The 21,686-nt window shown below is 39.1% G+C and overlaps 1 protein-coding gene across 1 annotated transcript; it reads right to left on the minus strand.

The window, feature by feature from the left end:
* Window positions 1-574: 574 nt before the first annotated feature.
* On the minus strand, window positions 575-21,590 carry arl6ip6 (ADP-ribosylation factor-like 6 interacting protein 6). The gene is made up of 4 exons (XM_059966536.1): window positions 21,092-21,590; window positions 20,952-21,005; window positions 20,728-20,860; window positions 575-2,528 (listed from the first exon to the last, which is right to left on the minus strand). Exons 1-4 carry the CDS (start codon window positions 21,390-21,392, stop codon window positions 2,435-2,437), a joined length of 582 nt encoding a protein of 193 aa, XP_059822519.1. The 5' UTR covers window positions 21,393-21,590; the 3' UTR covers window positions 575-2,434.
* Window positions 21,591-21,686: the final 96 nt, after the last annotated feature.

Consider the following 21,686-nt stretch of genomic DNA (forward strand, 5'->3'; position numbering starts at 1 on the left):
GGGATCCAGGATCAGTTTTAATGGAATGGAGGAGCAGACTTGATGGGCTGAAAGGCCTTTCTGCTCCTCTGTCTTATATGTTGTCCAATATGCCTTCTTGTCTACTGCTAAATTTGTGGTGTTAGCTAGATTTTATCTTGCTGCATAGTCTTTGGAAGGCGTGTATGGTATCTGTAATCTATCAGACCAAGTGTGGGCATTGTCCAGATCTTGTTGCATTTGCAGATGGACTGCTCTTTATCTGGACAGTAATATGCATAGTGCTGAACATTGTAGGATCTTCGAACACTCCAGATTTCTTAACTTACGACAGCAAGTAGATCATTGCTGACATAGCTGAATATGATTGGACCAAGTATACTACTCCGAGGAACTCCTGCAGAGATTGCCAGTGGCTGAGAAGATTTCATTCAAAACACCACAACACATTTCTTTTGTGCTGGGCATGATTCCAACATAATAGGAAATCAGCTTTGAGTGAAAAGATTAGATTGCTTACTCATTCCCTTTCACTTTCCCCAACATAGTCACACTATCCAAAATAGCAAATCAGGACCCAATTAAATGGCAACAATTCCTCAGCAAATCACCTTTAATAGAAATAGAAACAAACATTTGAGATCACAGTGATTCTGTACATTCATTAACAAGCTTGAATTAGTAACAGTTCCTTATTAAGATAAAATATTTTTGACTTGCAAAATACCTAAAGAATCCTATTGAATTCATAATTGCAATAATTAGTTTATAAAAAGTTCCATAAGAATGGTGAAGAATAGCAATGAGTGCAGATCTTAAAATACAAGATATTTCAGGTTTTCACAGCCATTTACAAAAGACACAACAATCAAGCTGGTGAAGAAACTCATTGGGTCAAGCAGCATCTGTTTTGGGCTTGGAAGTCTGTGTTGCATCAAGGAATTACTGTGGTGCGTCATGATTCCAACATAAAAGGAAATTAGCTTTGACTATACATCAGGGTCTGAACTCAAAATGTCAACAATTCCTCTCCACCAACCCTGCTCAGATCACTTAGTTTCTCCACCAGATTGCATGCTGTTCCAGATTTTAGCTTCTGCAGTGCCGTATCTCCAGAAAAGATGCCATCTTTTAAAAAGTCAAAAGATAATGGGACATACGGCTTGAAGACACATTTTATCAAACCAACGTAAATTAAAAGTAAATCCATTTATGATTCTTTAATGTTACTCAACTGATTTCCAATTTTAGTAGTCTTCAAAGTCAGTGACATTGCTGAATAGCACAACATCCATAACATTTTAAATCAAGGTGAACATGCTACAATAAAATGTTTATATTAATATGAATACAGAAATAGATTAACACTGGAATTAGCAGCAAATATTTACCATTTTCCCCTTTAAACAGAGACTGTAGCAGTGTATATGATTGTACCCATCAAGTAAAAAGATCCAGGCTCATAAATTTATATTTCCTTCATCAGATTTATTCTTACCACATCTAGTACCTATTCAAAATTATCAAAGATTCTCAGAAAGGTACCACACTTTTAACACATTACACACACTTCCAGTGAACCTAGTATGCTCAAAGTGAGCGTGGAAGTTTCCCTAGTGCACTTGAGGCCAAACCAATGGAACTCAAGATAAAGGAACAGTGAATCTTTGAAGTTGATGGTATTATGGAAACTTGTCACTTCATCTGCTCAGAGTTGCCGGGTGAATGCCCTAGGACAAAAAAAATGCACTAGGCCACTTATATTCCCAGACTTTCATAGTCTACCCTAGCTTTTCCTTCTCCCAAACTTGGGTTTAGATTTTCCCCATCATATGGGACACTTTCAATATGCCAATATTAAAAAATTAGAGGATCAGAAATGTGAAAAATAAGAGTATTCTTCTGTCAAAGGCAAGAAAATAAAAGCAATGTTTAAATCTACTAAGAATTTTAAGACAACCTAGTACTTAAGGCAGATTGCCCATTGCAAAATACAATGCATTTGCAAAGTTATTAACAGCTATTAATGCCAAGGAAACAGAAAAGCAAAATGTCAATTTTTGCAGCATTAATTTCTGTCAACTTTATCAAATAGATTAATTACAATTAGAAAGTTATTTTCCCAGTCAACTATGATTCACGATTTAATGTATTTAAATTTTATTCTGCCTGCTTTTATCTGAGAATATAGAAAAGCACATACCTGAATGTGTTGCATTGTACAACAAAACTATGTTCAATGTAAAATATTTAAAATTGCAATTTTAAGAAGCTAGTCTGTAAAAAGGATTCGTAAAGCTGAAGTTAACAGATCAACAAAATATATCCTGATATTAGATATATTTAAAACCAAAAGGGCATCTTCAGGTACGCCATCTTCTTACTTGCCACTACTTTCAGGCTTGCTTATCTGAATAAAAGTCAGTATGCACTTTTGATGAAGGAAAAAGTGACTTCAGGCAAACCACCAAATTATAGCCAGAGCTGTTGTGATGCCATTGAGAATTGCCATATTGTAGCCCATGTGGAAGGAATGACCTGTTATTTTCCTGGAAAAGAAAATTTAGAAGTTATTTATTAACTAAAACTCCAAAGCTTGCAAAAACAATGAACATTCAAACCATGGCATGAGTTATCAACAATCTAAAATCTAACACTTTTACAACAGCAATATTTCTTACAACTCAAAGCATTTGTCAATTGTTTTTATCTATGAATTTTGATTTATTTCATTCACTACGTATTTTACTGAAGGTAATGGTTAAAAATCCAAATCCAATTCCCTTAATGGGTTCAAAAATTGCCTCAATCCTTCACATAATATGCAGTCTTTCGTTGATTCTATTGTGGTTGTTATTTTATTATGGATTTATTGAGAAAGTCTGCAAGAATATGAATCTCAGGGTTGTATATGGTGACATACATGTACTTTGATAATACATTTACTTTGAATTTGGATTTTATGTCAATCTTCATTATTATAAAAAAATAATTCAACCACGGCATCAAAAATGTTCATGGAGAAGATCAATTAGTTAAGGTGGTTAAACTTAGTTGTTGGTCATTTTCTCAGCAATCTACCAAAATTAGGTATCTGGGAATGGCAGCACTTTCTGCCTTCAAGTTGATCTGCTTACTGCATCCACCTTATTTGGACTTTTTATTCTTCTCATTTAGATTATTCAACAATTTATTGATTCAATATTGTAATCTCCATTTAAGTAGTTAAACCATCCTAAGATGTACACAGATAACCTCAGAATGCAACAAAACACAACTTTAAAATGTTACAGCAAGTTAGATTTAAATTTTATTTCAAAGTAGCTTCAAATTTTCCCCACGATACACTCCTTCTACCCACTCAGCTGCCTTTTTGCCTTAATAACCTGTACTGCTTTGTCCTCTGCTTTGATTTCCACCAGTCAAAAGCACATTGATGACTTGGATGAAGGAAATAATTGTATTGCCCAAGCACCTATCCTTGCAAATTTGCATTACCTAGCAGCCCAAAAATAATCCCATGTTTTGTCAGGTAATTAAATCTTCTATCCCTGCTAGTATAATAACCTCAACTTCATGAGCCGGAACCTATCAGAGTCAGATATAGTACAGAAAGGATCCTTCATCCCAACAAGTCAGTAACACCTACTTATACAAGTCCTACATTAATGCTTCTTTCAACAGTTTCCCTCTTGTCTTGTCAACTCCTCCAGATTTCAGCACTCACTGACAAACCAGTGGCAATTTATAGTAGCCAATTAATCAGCACATCTTGATGAAAACAGAACACCTGGAGGAAGGAACAGAAGTGGAGGGCCTTAGGGTCAATGTACAAACTTTGCACATAGCTGCAAGGTCAGGATTCGAGTGCAGTGGCAGCAGCAGCACTAGGTCACACTCGTGTGTAATAACCTTTCATGGTGTGATCAAATGCCTTTGAAAATGCAACTTGCTCCCCTTTATCTACTTTTATAGTTACATCCTTAAAAAAAACCCAGAAAGCGTAACCACCAATTAAAATAGTCATGAACATTGACAAATTAGACGAGCAGAGTACATGTGACTACCTACTAGGAATACATGTAACATCACTGACTTACACAACTATCAAAAACAGGTTAAACACCAAAGATGAAAATATAAACACTATTTATACTTAAACATATACTTGTATTGTTAATGAAAAAATGCCTCAAAATAAATTGGATGATGGCACTATACCTTTGTTCAATTTCAGATTCATTGATTTAATTAACAATCAAAAGTCAACTGTTCAAATTAAAAAGGATAATCTAATCTAAAAAAAATACAAAACAAAGATCTGTGGCAAAATTATTTTAGACTTGACATTTCTTCTTACTACAACTCTGAAGGCTGTTGGCAACATTTTCTTACCACATAGGAATACAATACTTACTTTCTGAAAACTTCATTGCACTGTAAAAAATTGGATGCTTATAGCTCAGCAAATATTGATTATATTGGATGCCAAAGAAAATCTGACCATGATAAAAATTACATTAACAATTACATTTTGATATTTCTACAAAACAAGTATAATCATTTACACTAAAATGATGGTTTGCAAAATAGCAGCACAACCATAATGAGTACTGGTCAGATGAAATTTACTTTTATTGAGAGAAGGAAAGCCCACAATGTAAGTGCACTACTATATTTGGTGAAAAACTTGTTCCAGCTAATCACTATTTCAACTCTAAATTGCAAAGCAACGTCTCTGGCATTTCATAGACAAGAAATTCTGCAGATTCTCCAGAGTAACACTGACAAAGTGCTGCAGTAACTTAGACAAAGGATTCAAAGTACATTATCAAAATATGTATAAATTATACAACCTTGAGATTAGTCTGCTTACAGGCAGCCACAAAACAAGAAACCACAGAGAAAGAGAAAAAATATATTATGCAAATAATATAAGCAAGCAACAGCATTCCAAACCAAATAAGAGTTCATAGACCCAAATCCTTGGAGCAGCTGGATTAGGCAATCTCAGTTATCATATAGCAGAACAAATTGCCACGTGGTTCCCAGACATGAAGCGCAAAACAGCAGGAGCTGTCTCACAGCCTCAACTGTGCTGAGAGAGGAGAGAACATTGTGGAACAGTGAGTGAAATAGGCCCAATTCTCACCTCCAGTCCTGACACCCTGCTTTTCCAGTCCATTTGGGCTGGTGTTTAATTCATCCAAACTCTGGGTAATGCTATGCACTGGGACCCAGGCCCTTCCACCCAGTGACACACTCCAGACCTAAACCCCGCCACCCATTCTTGACTGATCCAAGTTGGCTCTGCACTTAGAACAATCGAACCTTGCACCCAGTTTAGGTGGGCAAACATTGAGATGCCACTGCCTCGACTCCTCTCTGAATTTCTCATTCCAACTCCATCTCCTAAACCGTCATGGACACATTACCCTCTGATTTTGTAACACACCAAGATGGCTTATCCCTTGAGTCAGCTTCACCTCTGCTCGCCTCTTCATTGTCTGCAGTGATAGTTTACCACAATTTACCTCAGTGTTATTAATGAGGTTATTAGTTGTACTTTTTACCTTCTGAACTACCAGTAAGCTGTCACCTAACTTCAGTAGCACCATCTTAAACCAGAAGCAAGCATCTATGGAAAGGTCGATGTTTCAGGCCAAAACCCTTTGAAGGGGGCAATAGCCAGAATAAAACCTTTCTTTCCACAGATGCTACCTGACTTGTTAAGTTCTTCCAGTATGTTGTGTCTGTCTTTGGCATTTCCCTGCTATAACACCAAACCACTTTACACTGACACAAGTCAGCAATATACATCTGTCAACGTCATTTATCTTACTTTAATATAGGCTTTTTCAACTAATTTGAGATCCACAATTTTGGACAAAATAGTGGATTCTGGTTATTTGGGCCATCAGTTAAATAAATAGACACTTATTTGGGACAACTCTCAAAGAACAAAAAATAATCAAGAAAAAAGGTAGGGTTTCCTTCATTTATTTAGGACACCATACAACTTAATTAATGTTGAACGGTTTCTAACTCGCGTCAGTCATATGCACTTGCATTGCTGTTAGACATCACACTGTGCCTAGAGAGAACAGTTTTTCTATAGTGTCAATTGCGTGTGTTTGAGTTCAAAAAGCAGTGATTTTTGTTACTGATAGTTGGCAAGAAATAAGCAGTAAGAAAATTCAGAACTGCATTGCTCACTGCAGTTTCAAGCATTCAGGCTTGAAGATGCAAGAAATAGCCGTGAATGAAAATGAAACAATTTCACTACTTCAGCAAGTTAGTAACTACAAAAAAATTTGAAGGTAATGACAATCATCTTGAATGTTACACTGAAAATTTGGAGGATACAATCAAAAAAATTGTCTATAGGCAGTCCATTACCTGCACTAGGTGTGTGCTGATTTTCTTCATTTACAGTCAAAAAAAAGAACATCGCAGTGTACACTAATTGAATTCCACCGTTGATAACTATTGGGAACTCATTTTATAGTACTCTAGTATTGGTGTTGTTCTAATATGTTCTGTATTTCATTTAAATACCTAATTTGTTACTCAGTTAAAATTAGTGCCTTTTTAATACCTCTTTAACATTTCCATGAAGTGGGTTAATTGGACCAAAATATACTGGTCCCAATGTGTCCCAAGTAAGTGAAATCTACAGTATACAAGAACACATTACCTTGTGGAAAATACGAAGTTCATCAATCCTCACAAACAGCACTGAAGTCTGTTTCACTCACTGCAATTGCATTATAGTTAACAAAAGCTTTCTGGTAAGTAAGACTCTGGTGTAATGTTAAACTAGCTTGTAAAACGATTTGAACCAATACGGAACAATCCCAAGTGAAAAGGGAACTTATTTTGTCAATGTAAACAGAAAAATTGTTAACCATAAGAATAGAAGCAAAGAGCAGAATCTCATCTGTAAATGAGCAGAATGTTATTTCTCAGCAAGCTTAAATTAGGCTATATTTGGTCACAAACTAGGAAGTATCTCAACAGAATGAAAAATTAACACATGCAAATTTGTGTGCATATCAAAATAAAGAGGCCAACTGGAAACAATAGCTGTTCCTTTCTGCTGATGCTACATGACCTGCTCAATGTTTCCAGCGATTTTAGATGCTGCCTGATCAGTTGAGTATCTCCAATTCAGTGCCTTATTGTTTTCTGTTACAAGGGCTCCAATTACAGAATGCATTTATGCAAATGTCAGACCTGGTTTAGATAGGTACAGTACTGCAACATCAAATCTTGCCAAGTTCAACAGCTGGACAAGCTGTTCCACTTGCCATAACTGATTCAATCAAATACTGTAAAGATGGTCTAACTGTTCAATGCATTCAGAAGTTCAATCTTTGAAAATAAAATTTTCAATCTCTGAAGATAAAATTTTGGCACATTAAGCCCAAATTACACATTTAGTTTAAAATAAGATTTGTTGTAATTAACATAATCAGCTCCAGAAATGTACTGTATTTTCACTCTGACGTCTCCTTTCTTGGCAGATTCTGAGAAGAAAGGTGCAGATCTATTTATTGGTGTTGAGTTGTTATTGTCACATGCACCAAGATAGTGAAAAGCTTATCTTGCTTACTGTTCATAGATTAAATCATTACATAGTGCATTCAGATAGAAAAGAGAAAAACAGTAACAAAGCTGAATAAAGTAAAAAGCTAGAGAAAGTACACTGTATGTAAACAATGAAGTGCAAGATCACAATGAGGGAGATGGAGGTCAAGAGTCTGCTAACAGTGGGATAGAAGCTATGTTTGAGCCTGGTGTTACATGCTTTTGGGCCACTGCATCATTTGTCTGATGGAGGGGGGAGAAGGAGGATTGCCAGGGTGGGTGGGAGGTTTGATTATGCTGGTTATGAGAAGTATAAACAGAGCCTCTGCAGAATCTCCTGTGTTTACCTTAGAGGATAGGCTGGTTTCCATAATCTGCTATGTTCACAACTGTCTGCAGTTTCTTGTTGTCACAAGCAGAGCCGTTGCCATACCAATCTGTTCTGCATCCAAACAGGATGATTTATATGGGGTATCAATAAAAATTAAGGGTCAATGGGGAAATGGCGCTGTGTACATACATCTACTGATGCCTCTGGACACATCTTCAGTGATGTTCCTGGAATCATCAGGTGTTTCAGGTCTTTCAACATCATACACCCTCCTCCAGGTGACCCAGCCAGGGCTGATCAGAACCCAGCTTGTGTCCAGATGGCTAGCTATTTATGACTCCAAGGCTCCCCTCTTTTGAGCCACGTCCATCTTGAGGCCCTCTCTGCCACATCGGTGGTACTGTGGATGGCTCTCCTCTTCTTTCCCTCGTTAGCCTCAAGGCAGTGGAGGTCATATTGTAGCGCCTCATTTCCTAGCGTATCCGAACCGACTCACAATTAGATAGCCTACGGGGGTTTGCGAGCACAGAGCTTTGGAGCCTCTTCGCCATGGGGGGCCGGTTGACAGAGGCTTAAAAGTGAGTCTGAAGTTTTCGAATAAAGTTTTTCCTTCGACTGCAGCTACCGACTCCGTGTCGTAATTTTAGCGCTGCTTGTAGCACACCGCTACAATATCTTGATTTCTTGTAAAAGTTAGGTTGCCCAATTTGAATACTGCAGACCTAGCCATCAGAAGAGAATGGGCCTTCCAGAAAATCTATGGCTTCCAGTTGGAACATACTGGGGATTTTTTTTTGGAGAAAACAGCAGTACAATGAATGCCTTCACTATAAATTATAACCCAACAACTGCTCTGGGAGCTGTGTAATCACCTAGGAAAGAAATAATATCTCCTCTCCAACTTGAAGAATTTACAAAATGACAAATGCCATTTTTCAGTTCCCTGTCTTGAGTAATCCCAGCAGCTAGTTTTTATTTCCAAGTTTCACTAGTTTGCTGAAGCTCTTAACGAAGGAGTACAATCTGCTGGCTTGCATCACCAACAGCAATTTCTAGATTTTAAATTATGGTTTATGCATTGACAGAAATATCAAAGTTGTTCTCAGCTTCACAAAGTAATTATGATACATGGGGACTTTTTGCTGTGATTATTTTACAAAAACCAGGTCTGTACAGCCACTGATTGAATCACAAACAATTTTACTTACATCCATTTCTTCCAATATGTTTATACACATACTGATTTATGACACACAAGGATCATTAAATTGAACAGAAAATGTTCATTCTCAATCTGGGTGTCTCTACACCAGAAGGCTTTTGCATCTGCAGATTTTCTGAACAATTTACAGTAACAGATGCAAGAAGATTCAAGGAGAACAAAAGTGCACTTAGCCTCTGAAAACATTTTTAAAATTGAATGGCTTGTCTCAGAAATTAATTAAATGATAGACAAATGTAGATAATTTAAAATTCTGGGCGACAGAAAACAGACAGGAATTAGGTATTGCGGAATGGCGGAATACATTAGGAAGATATACATAAAAGGCTATGCCATATTTAACAGATACAGCTGCTTTTGTGAAAGTTCACTTTGAAGGAAGATTTGAAAAAAACTGCAGGATAATTTAACTATGCAGCTGGTAAAACTGAAATCAACTGGGGTAAAAAAAGACTCCTGGCTGTTGTCACATTAGCCTCAAACATGGCAATTACCCTGATAAGGTTCCAGCAGCAAGTCATCACTGCAAGAGCAACACAGGGCAGTGCCCCAGGCCTTAGCATTGTCAGCTATTTCAATGACTTTCCCTCCAATATCAGAAGTGAGAATCCCCACTACATAATAGGAAGAACCACCAACTGGATGACAATAATTGCTAGTTTTATTATCAACATCCACATCCTATAAATGGTTTTAATAGGCTTGGTTGTTCTCCTTTGATCTCAGCAACAGTTCATTTAGGGAACAGGTGAAATTGCTGAATTTCTGCACTAAACTTCAGAAAAGCAGTGAGGTATGTGGATTTCCACAAGAGATTTTCTACCACTTGAAGTGCAGAAACTTAAAAAATGGGAATAAGGAGGAATTTTCAACAAATATTTCTGATTAGTCAATGAAACATTAATCTAAACAAACCAAGTAATTTGCAACTGGTTACAGGAGAATCAAAATGTGCTGCAAGACCTGCCACAAACCCCACAGCCCAATGTTCCACTACAACTCAGTGCTTAACTATTTACTACAAATAAAATACAAATAATTTATTGTTAGTTTGATATTTCTAAGCTGGTACCATGAGGAGCAAATAACAACCATCACATTCAAAGATCAGTTCCACAATTAACCAGTAACTGAATTCATTTTGGATAACAATTTGTTATGCAACTAAAATGCAACTTCCTATATGGAAAGTACTAGTTTTCAGAAAAGTTGACAGCCTAAATATTTTATTACAAAAAAAAACAAAGGAACTAAAGAATCCAAACACGTCTGAAATAGAGAAAAAAGTGGAGAATATGCAAATAAAAAGCAGAAAATGTTGGAAATACTAAAGAGCAGACTGCATTGCGAAGTTATAAACAGAAATGTTGATTATTTTGCTGTAACTGGAAATAATCCAAAAGAAACAGTTCACCCTCCTTATTTCAGACAAATTTTGTGGGCTGGATGCAATGGAGTGCTTTGAACTGCTGTGCTGGCATGGTTTTCCATCTGGCAATATAAAAAGACAAAGTTGATTCCTCATACCTGACAACTATGGGTATCTATCTGGCAAAATTATTTAATGCACCCCCCCCCCCCCCACCGGACATCAGTGCTCCCTGAATAGTGAATATATTTTCCAAATTGTTTGTTTGGAATTGTCCATCTTTTACTAAGGCAGGAGATGGAAGGCACAGAAACAAAGAATGTGGGAAGGCCAAAAGAATAAGACCACATGTAAGCTTTCCCAAGTCTAATAATCGGGTCTTTAGTTGTTAGTCAAATGTGCTATCCAAGTGTGGAAACTTCCTTTGGTCAAGTAGCTTTTCCTGCTCTGGGTAAGAAGCAGAAGCCGATTTAACATAAAAGGTCAATGTTCTCAGGAGCTAGTTTTCAGTACTTCAAACTAATTAGCAACAATTCTGTCAACTACGATTGCACAGTTCCAGAAACATGGGCTCAATCAGGATGCCTGATGCTGTATGTGTGGAGCTTGCATGTTCTATGTCCACGTGAGTTTCTTCTCACATTCCAAAGATAAACTGACAGGTTAATGGGCTAAGTTACTATGAGAGTGGCTAGGTGCAAAGAGAATTAGTAGGGTGTTGATGGGCACACAAGAGAACATAGGAAATTATTGGGAGCAAATGAGGCTCGTGGGTATGCTCAGAGCTGGCATCGACTCAATGGCAAGAAAATTCTGAAGTGTCAGTTTTAGTTATGCTTCAGTGAGTAAGGAAAATTCTACACTGTTACAAGTTTACGACAAGCTGGAACATGAAGCACAGACGAACCACATTATGGGGAAGTTAGATTCTGAGTAAACGGACTGAATTGCAATTTTCCACAACCCGAGACCACATCATCTATATATGTTAAAAACACCAGCTGGAAAACTTCATAGCAAATTTTATTCCTTCTCAAAATTTAGGATAGTAATGTGAATTCCACAAGGACAGATTTCCATTACCTGAATAGCCATAATGCAGGTGTGATGGGTTGGAGAGGGTCAGCAACTTTTAATTCCTCAATGTTAATATGTCAGTGCAATTACAAAGAAAGCACAGCAGTGCCTCTCCTTCCTTAGGAGCTTGCAATGAGTTAGCATGACATCTAAAACTCTGACAAACATCCATAGATATGTGGTGGAGGATATATTGACTAGCTGCATCACAGCCTGGTATGGGAACACCAATGACCTTAAATGAAAAATCCTACAAATAGGAGTAGATACAGCCCAATCCATTACAGGTAAAGCTCTCCTCACCATTGAACACAATGCTACATGGAGCATTGTCACAGGAAAGCAGCATCCATCATAGAACATAGAATAGTACAGCACAGTACAGATCCTTCAGCCACGGTGTTGTGCCGACCCTTAAACCCTGCCTCCCATATAGCCCCCCACCTTAAATTCCTCCAAATACCTGTCTAGTAGTCTCAAACTTCACTAGTGTATCTGCCTCCACCATTGACTCAGGCAGTGCATTCCATGCACCAACCACTCTGAATGAGAAACCTTCCTCTAATATCCCCCTTGAACTTCCCATCCCTTTACCTTAAAGCCATGTCCTCTTGTATTGAGCAGTGCTGCCCTGGGGAAGGGGTGCTGGCTGACAACTCTATCTATTCCTCTTAATATCTTGTACACCTCTATCATGTCTCCTCTCATCATCATCCTCTCCAAAGAGTAAAGCCCTAGCTCCCTTAATCTCTGATTAGAATCCATACTCTCTAAACCAGGCAGCCATCATCATCCTCTCCAAAGAGTAAAGCCCTAGCTCCCTTAATCTCTGATCATAATCCATACTCTCTAAACCAGGCAGCCATCATCATCCTCTCCAAAGAGTAAAGCCCTAGCTCCCTTAATCTCTGATCATAATCCATACTCTCTAAACCAAGCAGCCATCATCATCCTCTCCAAAGAGTAAAGCCCTAGCTCCCTTAATCTCTGATCATAATCCATACACTCTAAACCAGGCAGCATCCTGGTAAATCTCCTCTGTACCCTTTCCAATGCTTCTACATCCTTCCTATAGTGAGGCGACCAGAACTGGACACAGTACTTCAAGTGTGGCCTAACCAGTTTTACAGAGCTGCATCATTACATCGCATCTCTTAAACTCTGTCCCTCGACTTATGAAAGCTAACATCCCATAAGCTTTCTTAACTACCCTATCTACCTGTGAGGCAACTTTCAAGGATCTGTGGACATCTACCCCCAGATCCCTCTGCTCCTCCACACGACCAAGTACCCTGCCATTTACTTTGTACTCTGCCTTGGAGTTTGTCCTTCCAAAGTGTACACCTCACACTTCTCAACCCATTTCTGCATCCTCACAATGTCTCTCTATGATATTCAACAATCCTCTGCACTATCCACAACTCCACCAACCTTTGTGTTGTCTGCAAACTTGCCAACACACCCTTCTACCCCCACATCCAGGTTGTTAATTAAAAAAATCACAAAAAATAGAACTGATCCTTGTGGGACACCACTAGTCACAACCCTCCAATCCGAATGTATTCCCCTCACCACGACCCTCTGCTTTCTGCAAGCAAGCTAATTCTTAATCCACCTGACCAAACTTCCCTGGATCCCATGCCTTCTGACTTTCTGAATAAACCTACCGTGTGGAATCTAATCAAATGCCTTACTAAGATCCATGTAGATCACATCCACTGCACTACCCTTATCTATATGCCTGGTCACCTCCTCAAAGAACTCTATCAGGCTTGTTAGACATGATCTGCCCTTCACAAAGCCATGCTGACTGTCCCTGATCAGACCATGATTCTCTAAATGCCCATAGCTTCTATCTCTAAGAATCTTTTCCAACAGCTTTCCCACCACAGACGTTAGGCTCACTGGTCTATAATTACCTGGACTATCCCTACCACCTTTTTTGAACAAAGGGACAACATTTGCCTCCCTCCAATCCTCCGGTACCATTTCCGTGGACAACAAAGCCATAAAGATCCTAGCCAGGGGCTCAACAATTTCTTCCCTCGCCTCGTAGAGCAGCCTGGGGAATATTCCATCAGACCCCAAAGACTTATCTGTCCTGATGTATTTTAATAACTCCAACACCTCCCTGCTCTTAATATCAACGTGCTCCAGAACATCAACTTCACTCATAATGTCCTCACTGTCATCAAGTTCCCTCTCATTGGTGAATACCAAAGAGAAGTATTCACTAAGGACCTCGCTCACTTCTGCAGCCTCTAGGCACATCTTCCCACCTTTATCTCCAATCGATCCTACCTTCATTCCTGTTATCCTTTTGTTCTTCACATAATTGAAAAATGCCTTGGGGTTTTCCTTTACCCGACTCGCCAAGGCCTTCTCATGCCCCCTTCTTGCTCTCCTCAGCTCCTTCTTAAGCTCCTTTCTTGCTACCCTATATTCCTCAATAGACCCATCTGATCCTTGCTTCCTAAACCTCATGTATGTTGCCTTCTTCCACCTGACTAGATATTCCACTTCACTTGTCACCCATGGTTCCTTCACCCTACCATTCTTTATCTTCCTCACCGGGACAATTTTATCCCCAACATCCTGCAAGAGATCCCTAAACATCGACCACATGTCCATAGTATATTTCCCTGCAAAAACAGCATCCCAATTCACACCAAGTTCTAGCCTTATAGCTTCATAATTTGCTCTTCCCCAATTAAAAATTTTCCTGTCCTTTCTGATTCTTTCCTTTTCTATGATAATGCTAAAGGCCAGGGAGCGGTGGTCACTGTCCCCCAGATGTTCACCCACTGAGAGATTGTGAACTGACCTGGTTCGTTACCTAATACTAGAACTAGTATGGCACTCCCCCTAGTCGGCCTGTCAACATACTATGACAGGAATCCGTCCTGGACACTCTTAACAAACACTGCCCCATCTAAACCACTGGAACTAAACAGGTGCCAATCAATATTAGGGAAGTTAAAGTCACCCACGATAACAACCTCGTTATTTTGCACCTTTCCAAAATCTGCTCCTCGGTATCTCTGCTGCTACCAGGGGGCCTATAGAATACCCCCAGTAGAGTAACTGCTCCCTTCCTGTTCCTGACTTCCACCCATACTGACTCAAAAGAGGATCCTGCTACATTACCCACCCTTTCTGCAGCTGTAATAGTATCCCTGACCAGTAATGCCATCTCGCCTCCCCTTTTCCTCCCTTCTCTATCCCTTTTAAAGCACTGAAATCCAGGAATATTGAGAATTCATCCCTGCCCTGGTGTCAGCCAAGTCTCTGTAATGGTCACTACATCATAATTCCATGTATGTATCCAAGCTCTCAGTTTATCACCTTTGCTCTTGATGCTTCTTGCATTGAAGTACACATACTTAGGCCCTTCTACCTTTACACCTTTTATTCTGCTTCTTTTTCCTCAAAGCAGGAACCCCCCCACTAGACAGGTCATGTTCCCTTCTCCCTGGTGCCATCAGGAAGGTGGTACAGAAGCCTCAGGACTCACACCACCAGGTTCAGGAAGTTACTGCTCAACTTCAACCAAAAGGCCTCTGAGCCAAAAGGGATAACTTCACTTGCCCCATCACTGAAATGTTCCCAAACTGATGCACTCATATTCATCTCATGCTCTCAATATTTGTTGTTTCTTTTTCTTTTTGCATTTGCACAGTTTGTTGTTTTTGCACACCGGTTGTATGCGTAGTTGGTATGATCTTTCATTGGTTGCATTATAGTTAATGGATTTATTGAGTATGCCCACAAGAAATTGAATCTTAGGGATAAATATGGTGGCATCCATGTACTTTGACAATAAATTTACTTTGAACTTTGTTTATATCATGATTGTAATGAACAACATATGGGATACATGAAATGGGGTTCAGTGTAATTTAGGTCTCCAAAGTGGTTCAAAAAGCACATTTTTAATCTAGACACCATTAATCAAAATACTAATGAAATAAATAGAATGCTTCCAACCATTACAAATACTGCTCTGTAAACTGGCACCATCAACAAAATGGGTGGGGGGGGGGGGGGGGTCATCAATGTCCAGATACCCAACAGGATCAAATTCATAATATAGTGATTATATTATAAAAGAGAGTTGGCTAAAAGAAGGTCAAGTCTGCAGGGCTAATCCGCATATTCACCCTAGATGGTGGAAAGGCTAAGTCATGTGCAGAAAGATACAAAATTCGGACAACATGCATAAGATGCCTGAGGTACACAGCAGGTCAGGCAGCACCTATGGAAATGAATAAATAGTTGACGTTTTGGGTTGAGACCCTTCTTCAGGATTAAAAAGGAAGGGGAAGATGTCAGAATTCAAAAAAGGTGGTGGGGGATAGAGGGTAAGGGGAAGGAGGATAGCAGGACAGTGATAGCTGAAGCCCGGTGGGTAGGAAAGGTAAAGGGCTGGAGATGAAGGAATCTGATAGGAGAGGAAAGTAGACCATAAGAGAAAGGGAAGGAGGGGACCCTGGGGGAGGTGATAGGCAGGTAAGCAAGGTAAGAGGCCAGGGTGGGGTTGAAGAGGAGAAGGGAGGGATTTTTTTTAAACCAGGAGAAATCAATAATCATGCCATTGGGTTGGAGGCTACCCAGACTGAGTAATAGGTGTTGCTCCTCCACCCTGAGGGTTACTTCATCATGGCACAGGAGGCGGCCATGGACCAACATGTCAGAAAATGAATGGGATTTTAAATTAAAATATTTGGTTACCGGGGAGCTCTACTTTTAGCAGATGGAGCAGGGGTGCTCTACAAAGTGGTCCCACAGTTTACAAAGGGTTTTACCAATGCAGAGGTGACCATATTGGGAGCACTAGACACAATAAATGACCCCACCAGATTCGCAGGTGAAGCATTGCCTCACCTGGAAGGACAGTTTGGGGCCCTGAGTCGAGATGAGGGAGGAGGTAGGTGGGCAGGTGTGGCACTTTAGCCACTTGCAGGGCACCATAGATGACTCCAGCAGGTAAAGGTCTGCTACAGTGAGTATGTTCGCTCTGGCTAAGGAGATTGGAATTTAGGATTAGAATCTCAATAAAGATAAATCATTTACAACTGAAAGGAGAACCTCAATTGTTTTCAAAAACAGAATCTATAGATTTCTAGAATCATACAGCAAAGAGACAGGCCCTTTGACCCATCTACTCCATGCCGGACTACAATTCTCCCATCCCATTAACCTGCACCTGGACTATGGACTTCCAGACCCCTCCCAACCATGTACCTATCCAAATTTCTCTTAAACGATGAAATGAAACTCAAATTCACTACTTCAGCTGGCAGCTCGCTCCACATTTATACCCTCTGAGTGATGTCTTCCCTCATGTTCCACTTAAACGTTTCACTTTTCACCTAAGATTATTTTAGACCATGAAGAAATTATGCGATATTGGGATAAGGCAAGCAAGTAGATCAGTAATGAATTATTGGGGAGCAGGTCAGTTCAAGGGGCAAACTGGTACTTTCCAACTCCTCTTAGTTGACAAATTCACCTTCATCTTTAAAGACAAGGTAGCAGATACTGTACATGGAAACACTGCCACCTGCAGGCTCTATTCAGGTCCCACACTATCCCAATCGAGGAACAGATCCCCATTCCAAAGGGCCATCTATGCACCACAAGCTGCTCATTCAAATTCTCTGCTTCCAGACCATCCCAACTGCTCTCAGGTTCCTAACTGCTCTTCACACTTTTCCACCATGCTTCCTTTTGCACTTCACAGATAGATTTCAGCCATGGCAAAACCTACATGTATCTGGCTAACATCAGCAGCATACATCTTAAACAAGACTCCAAACGCCATTTCTCATCAATTGTTTGGAATTTCTTGCATACTGAAACAAATTCTATACTCAAACATATATACCTGCAAAAATTAACTAAAGGTTGTGAGAGTTTATTACAATAATTTTGAGAAATTGAGCTTTTCACCATTCATTTTTCTGCTGATTAACAATTTTACTCATCTTCAACTTTTTTATATGCATTTCTGTACTTTGATATACAATATTGATTTAAAGAGCTGAAGAAAATCTTAGTTTTTAAAAAGCTACAAAATCAAGGCTATTGTTTTAAAGCTATAAATAAATTGCTGGTAACGATATCAAAAATTCAAGTATCTATTGCCATTCTAGAGACTTCAATTGATATTCAAGTCACACAATGTGAAAAATAATAAAATCAGCCAGAATTTTGAATGACAACAAATGAAAATAGTTGATTTAAGTTACTGAACCATAAAGGGCTCAATCCAATACTTCATCTGAAAATAACTAAACCACAGGTTCTGATGATCCTCAATTCAACTGAGAATAAATTACAGCTATATTAACAAGCTGTAAGAACAAGCTTTGAAAATCACATTTTGAATGATCATGGTTGTAAAACTACAAACTTACATGATGCAGAAAATACTGTAATAGCACAGCTTGCCAAACAACATACAGTAAAGAAAAAAGGTGGATTCAAGTTATGCACTTGAAAACATCATTGCATCCCAAGTCAGTAAAACTATGCAAATCCATCTTATAAATTGGTTTTTCTATTATTTTAATTTAATCTCTCCAGGTAGTTTATTCCACCTCTTGTCAACACGCCAATCTGATGAATCTCAAACCAAAACCCAAATTGCCTTTCGGAAAAGCCAGCATTTATTACACATTTCAAATTGCCCTTGATGTGCAGGTCTACCATCTTTTTGACTGCAGCAGTCCTTCTGAAGGTGCAGTCAGAGTTGAGTAGGCTTCCAGGATTTAAACAGAATGAAGGTGAAGAATTGGAGATGGTATAATTCAGTTACATTTCCTTGCTACTTACATAGCTTACAGAAAGCCTTCAAAATACCAAACAGTTCTGTTAAATGTAACCTGTCCTTGGAAGGCAATCCAAACTTGGCCTGAGGTAAGTTTACCCAGGACCTTGCAGTGCAGATCTGTTTTCAGAAGAGTGTTGTGGAATGAAAAAGCAAAGGAAAAGCATGGCCTCACTGGGCCTGCTCAGCAACGTAAAGCTCTGGAACCAGAGGCCAGATACAGCAGGTACCATGTGGGTACTTTGGGGAGTTAAACAACCAAGTCCACTTTCTCATCATAATGGCTTTATTAATTTTAAAGGTGGATTGCAATTGTTTACAATTTCATTTGAAAGAGAAGATGGCAGTGGTGGTAGGAATGATAGGAGTGCGTGAAACTACAAAGGAACATTTAATGACTTTTGCCAATAATACTTCGTTACCTTGGTTAGATGAAGAGAACTTCGGTGGTGGGAACTGTCTCAGCAACTGATGAATAGATTTCCGACTCAGTAAAAGTTACAACTGGCAGCTATTTATCCAAATCAATGAAGGCAAGAATTTCAGGTATCATTTCTCTGCTGTTCCCACTAACTAACCCAAACTTTAAAAAGCTAACACATTTTTGAGGAAGAAATTGATGTTACCCTCAACTTTGAACCTAAAACTATCACTATTTGTTTTAATTTTCCTTGAAAACAGTCAAGCTTATCAATTCTGTAAAGCTTAAAAAATATACTGACTTTTAAAGCTTTATAATAATGGTTGCATCATGCCAACTTTTTTTTTATATATACAATGCCAATCTGTTAGATTTTCAATGGCACACACAAAATGCTGGTGGAACACAGAAGGCCAGGCAGCATCTATAAGGAGAAGCACTGTCAACGTTTCAGGCCGAGACCCTTTGTCAGGACTCTCCGAAACGTCGACAGTGCTTCTCCTTATAGATGCTGCCTGGCCTGCTGTGCTCCACCAGCATTTTGTGTGTTGTTTGAATTTCCAGCATCTGCAGATTTCCTCAGATTTTCAATGGATCTACATGTAATTTTTTGCTGAATCTGCTAATAAAAGAATGTTTTTTTTTTAAAAGCTTAAATATACTTGTAGCTGTTTGTCCGTAATAAATCAGCCAAAACTTTGAATGATTACAAGTAAAAACATTTGATTTTGGCTACTGAACCATAAAGGGCTCATTTCAATACTTTTTCTGAAAATAACTAAACCACAAGTTTAGGTGATCCTCAGTTCAACTCAGCACAAACTACAAATGTATTAATGAGCTTCCAAAATCACATTTAGAATGATCATGGTTGTGAAAATATAAATTTATATGATACTATAACTGTACAGCTTGCAAAACCGTGTAAAGGAAAAGGTGAATTCAAGTTATGCATCAGTCTGTAAGACTATGCAAATCTATCTAATAAATTGTGCAGTCTCTTAAGTTTCCTACCCATCACATTGCTTTACAGCTTCCTATCATCCCACAAACTAACTGAAGTTAATTTAATATGATCTACGAATTTCTAGCATTCCAATTTCCAGGACTTTTTATGAAGTGGAAAACTGCACTGTCATTTCCTTCCTTGCTTCAATATCGTGACATACACTTCACCTATCCATACTGCCACTGACTCTATTCTGCTTTCAAATTCAACCTGCCAGTGAATCACTTAACACTTTTCTGGGTTGACTTTCATCAGCCCACCATTTTGTCAATATCTTGTGGTAACCGATAACACCTTCTACACTCTCCCCATAAAATAGGGTCCACACAACCCTCTTTTTCTTTAAATTAGTAAGTGTCTTTGTTCCAGGAGTAAGTGAGGAGTATTAGTGGATAATTTTAAGGTGATTAGAGGAAAGAATGGGGGGGGGGGGGAGTGGTGAAATACTTCTCATCAGAGGGTTTTTTCCTTTTAAAAAGAGCATGGAACATGCTGCCAGAAACGGTGGCAAAGGCTGATACATTAGGGATATTTAAAGGACTTTTATATAGGCACATGGTGAAAGAAAAATTAAGGGCTATGCAAGAGGGTAAGGTTAGATTGATGTTGGAGTAGGTTAACAGATTGATACAGCTTTGTGGGTTGAAGGGCCTGTATGGAGCTGTACCAGTACTTATAATTTTCAAAGGTAGTTCAGAAATAGGTCCAAGGTGACATGGTTTTTGGAAAACTAAACAAAGTAAGGAGAAATAATGTTCTGGATGTTTAATCCAAAATCTCAATCATAAAAAAATATTAAGTTTAAACGAACGTACCAAAACTGCATCATTTAACGATCATTTTAATCTTTAAAAGTCCCATAAAATCTATATATCAAACATTATAAGCTTGATTTACCTAAATCGAACAGGCGATAGAGGTGTTGGTGGAAACATCCCAGGTTCAAATGAATCAAAATACGTCAACGTCCACGAGAAACTACAACATGACACCCCAACGATCACGGCCAAAATTAACGAACTCCAAAGACCTGAATGAGATAAACATGAAATAAATTACTTAACAACCAGACACCTCATATAAACAGAAGCCAAGCTGAGTATAAACTTGAGAGAAATTACCCAAAATCCCTGTCTTGATATTATGCTCGCGGTTTTCTTTCTCCAAACGCAAATCTGTAACCACAACAAGTAACAATTGTTTATAGTATTCAATTTTCCTTTGATATTACAAAGAATTTGACTTTATAACTACTCAATACCTTTAAGGACAATGTACACAATTGCTAGAAGAAATGCAACAAACGTCAACATCACGATACAACACAACATGGAACAGACTCGGGCCGGCCATTTGTTCCGGGAATTGACGTGCGCCGACGTCGCCAACACCCTGCTCTTCCCCAATACTGAAGCATCATCCCCCTCTGTGTATGTATAGCCCTCAAATGCATCGTCGTCCATCGGCTCTTCCCTCAGTTTGTATGTCAGCTCATCTCCAACCTCCTTCCCGACGGCTGGAGGCGGGGCGGGCAGCGGCGTCCGCTTCACTAAGCGGGGCATTTGGAGCTCTCCGAGTAAACAGCAGGTGAAAGCAGTGCCCAAGCCGGTGCAAATTCTACCTTAGCGGCACTGCTACGCAATTAACTTTAAGACACAGGGACTTCAGCTCAGCTACAGTTGCTCTCGCTCCATGCTAAACTGCAACCGCCTCGCCGTTCATCCTCAACCTAACCTGCTACCCAGAGCCGTCTCTTCGCTTAAACGCCCAGGCCGATCCGTCCAATCAGCAGACAGCTCTGCCTCCAATTTGGCCAATCAACGCGGAGCATTGTCGGTGGCGGGTTGGTGCTGCGT

This window comes from Hypanus sabinus, chromosome 4, assembly GCF_030144855.1.
Source record: "Hypanus sabinus isolate sHypSab1 chromosome 4, sHypSab1.hap1, whole genome shotgun sequence".
Lineage (NCBI taxonomy): Eukaryota > Metazoa > Chordata > Chondrichthyes > Myliobatiformes > Dasyatidae > Hypanus > Hypanus sabinus.

Coding starts and splice junctions, on each gene's coding strand:
- arl6ip6 (XM_059966536.1), bottom strand. CDS start 21,392: ATGCCCCGCTTAGTGAAGCGGACGCCGCTGCCCGCCCCGCCTCCAGCC. Junction 20,861..20,951: donor TATCAAGACAGGGATTTTGG/GTAATTTCTCTC, acceptor TATCTCATTCAG/GTCTTTGGAGTTCGTTAATT. Junction 2,529..20,727: donor CTATCGCCTGTTCGATTTAG/GTAAATCAAGCT, acceptor TTTCTTTTCCAG/GAAAATAACAGGTCATTCCT.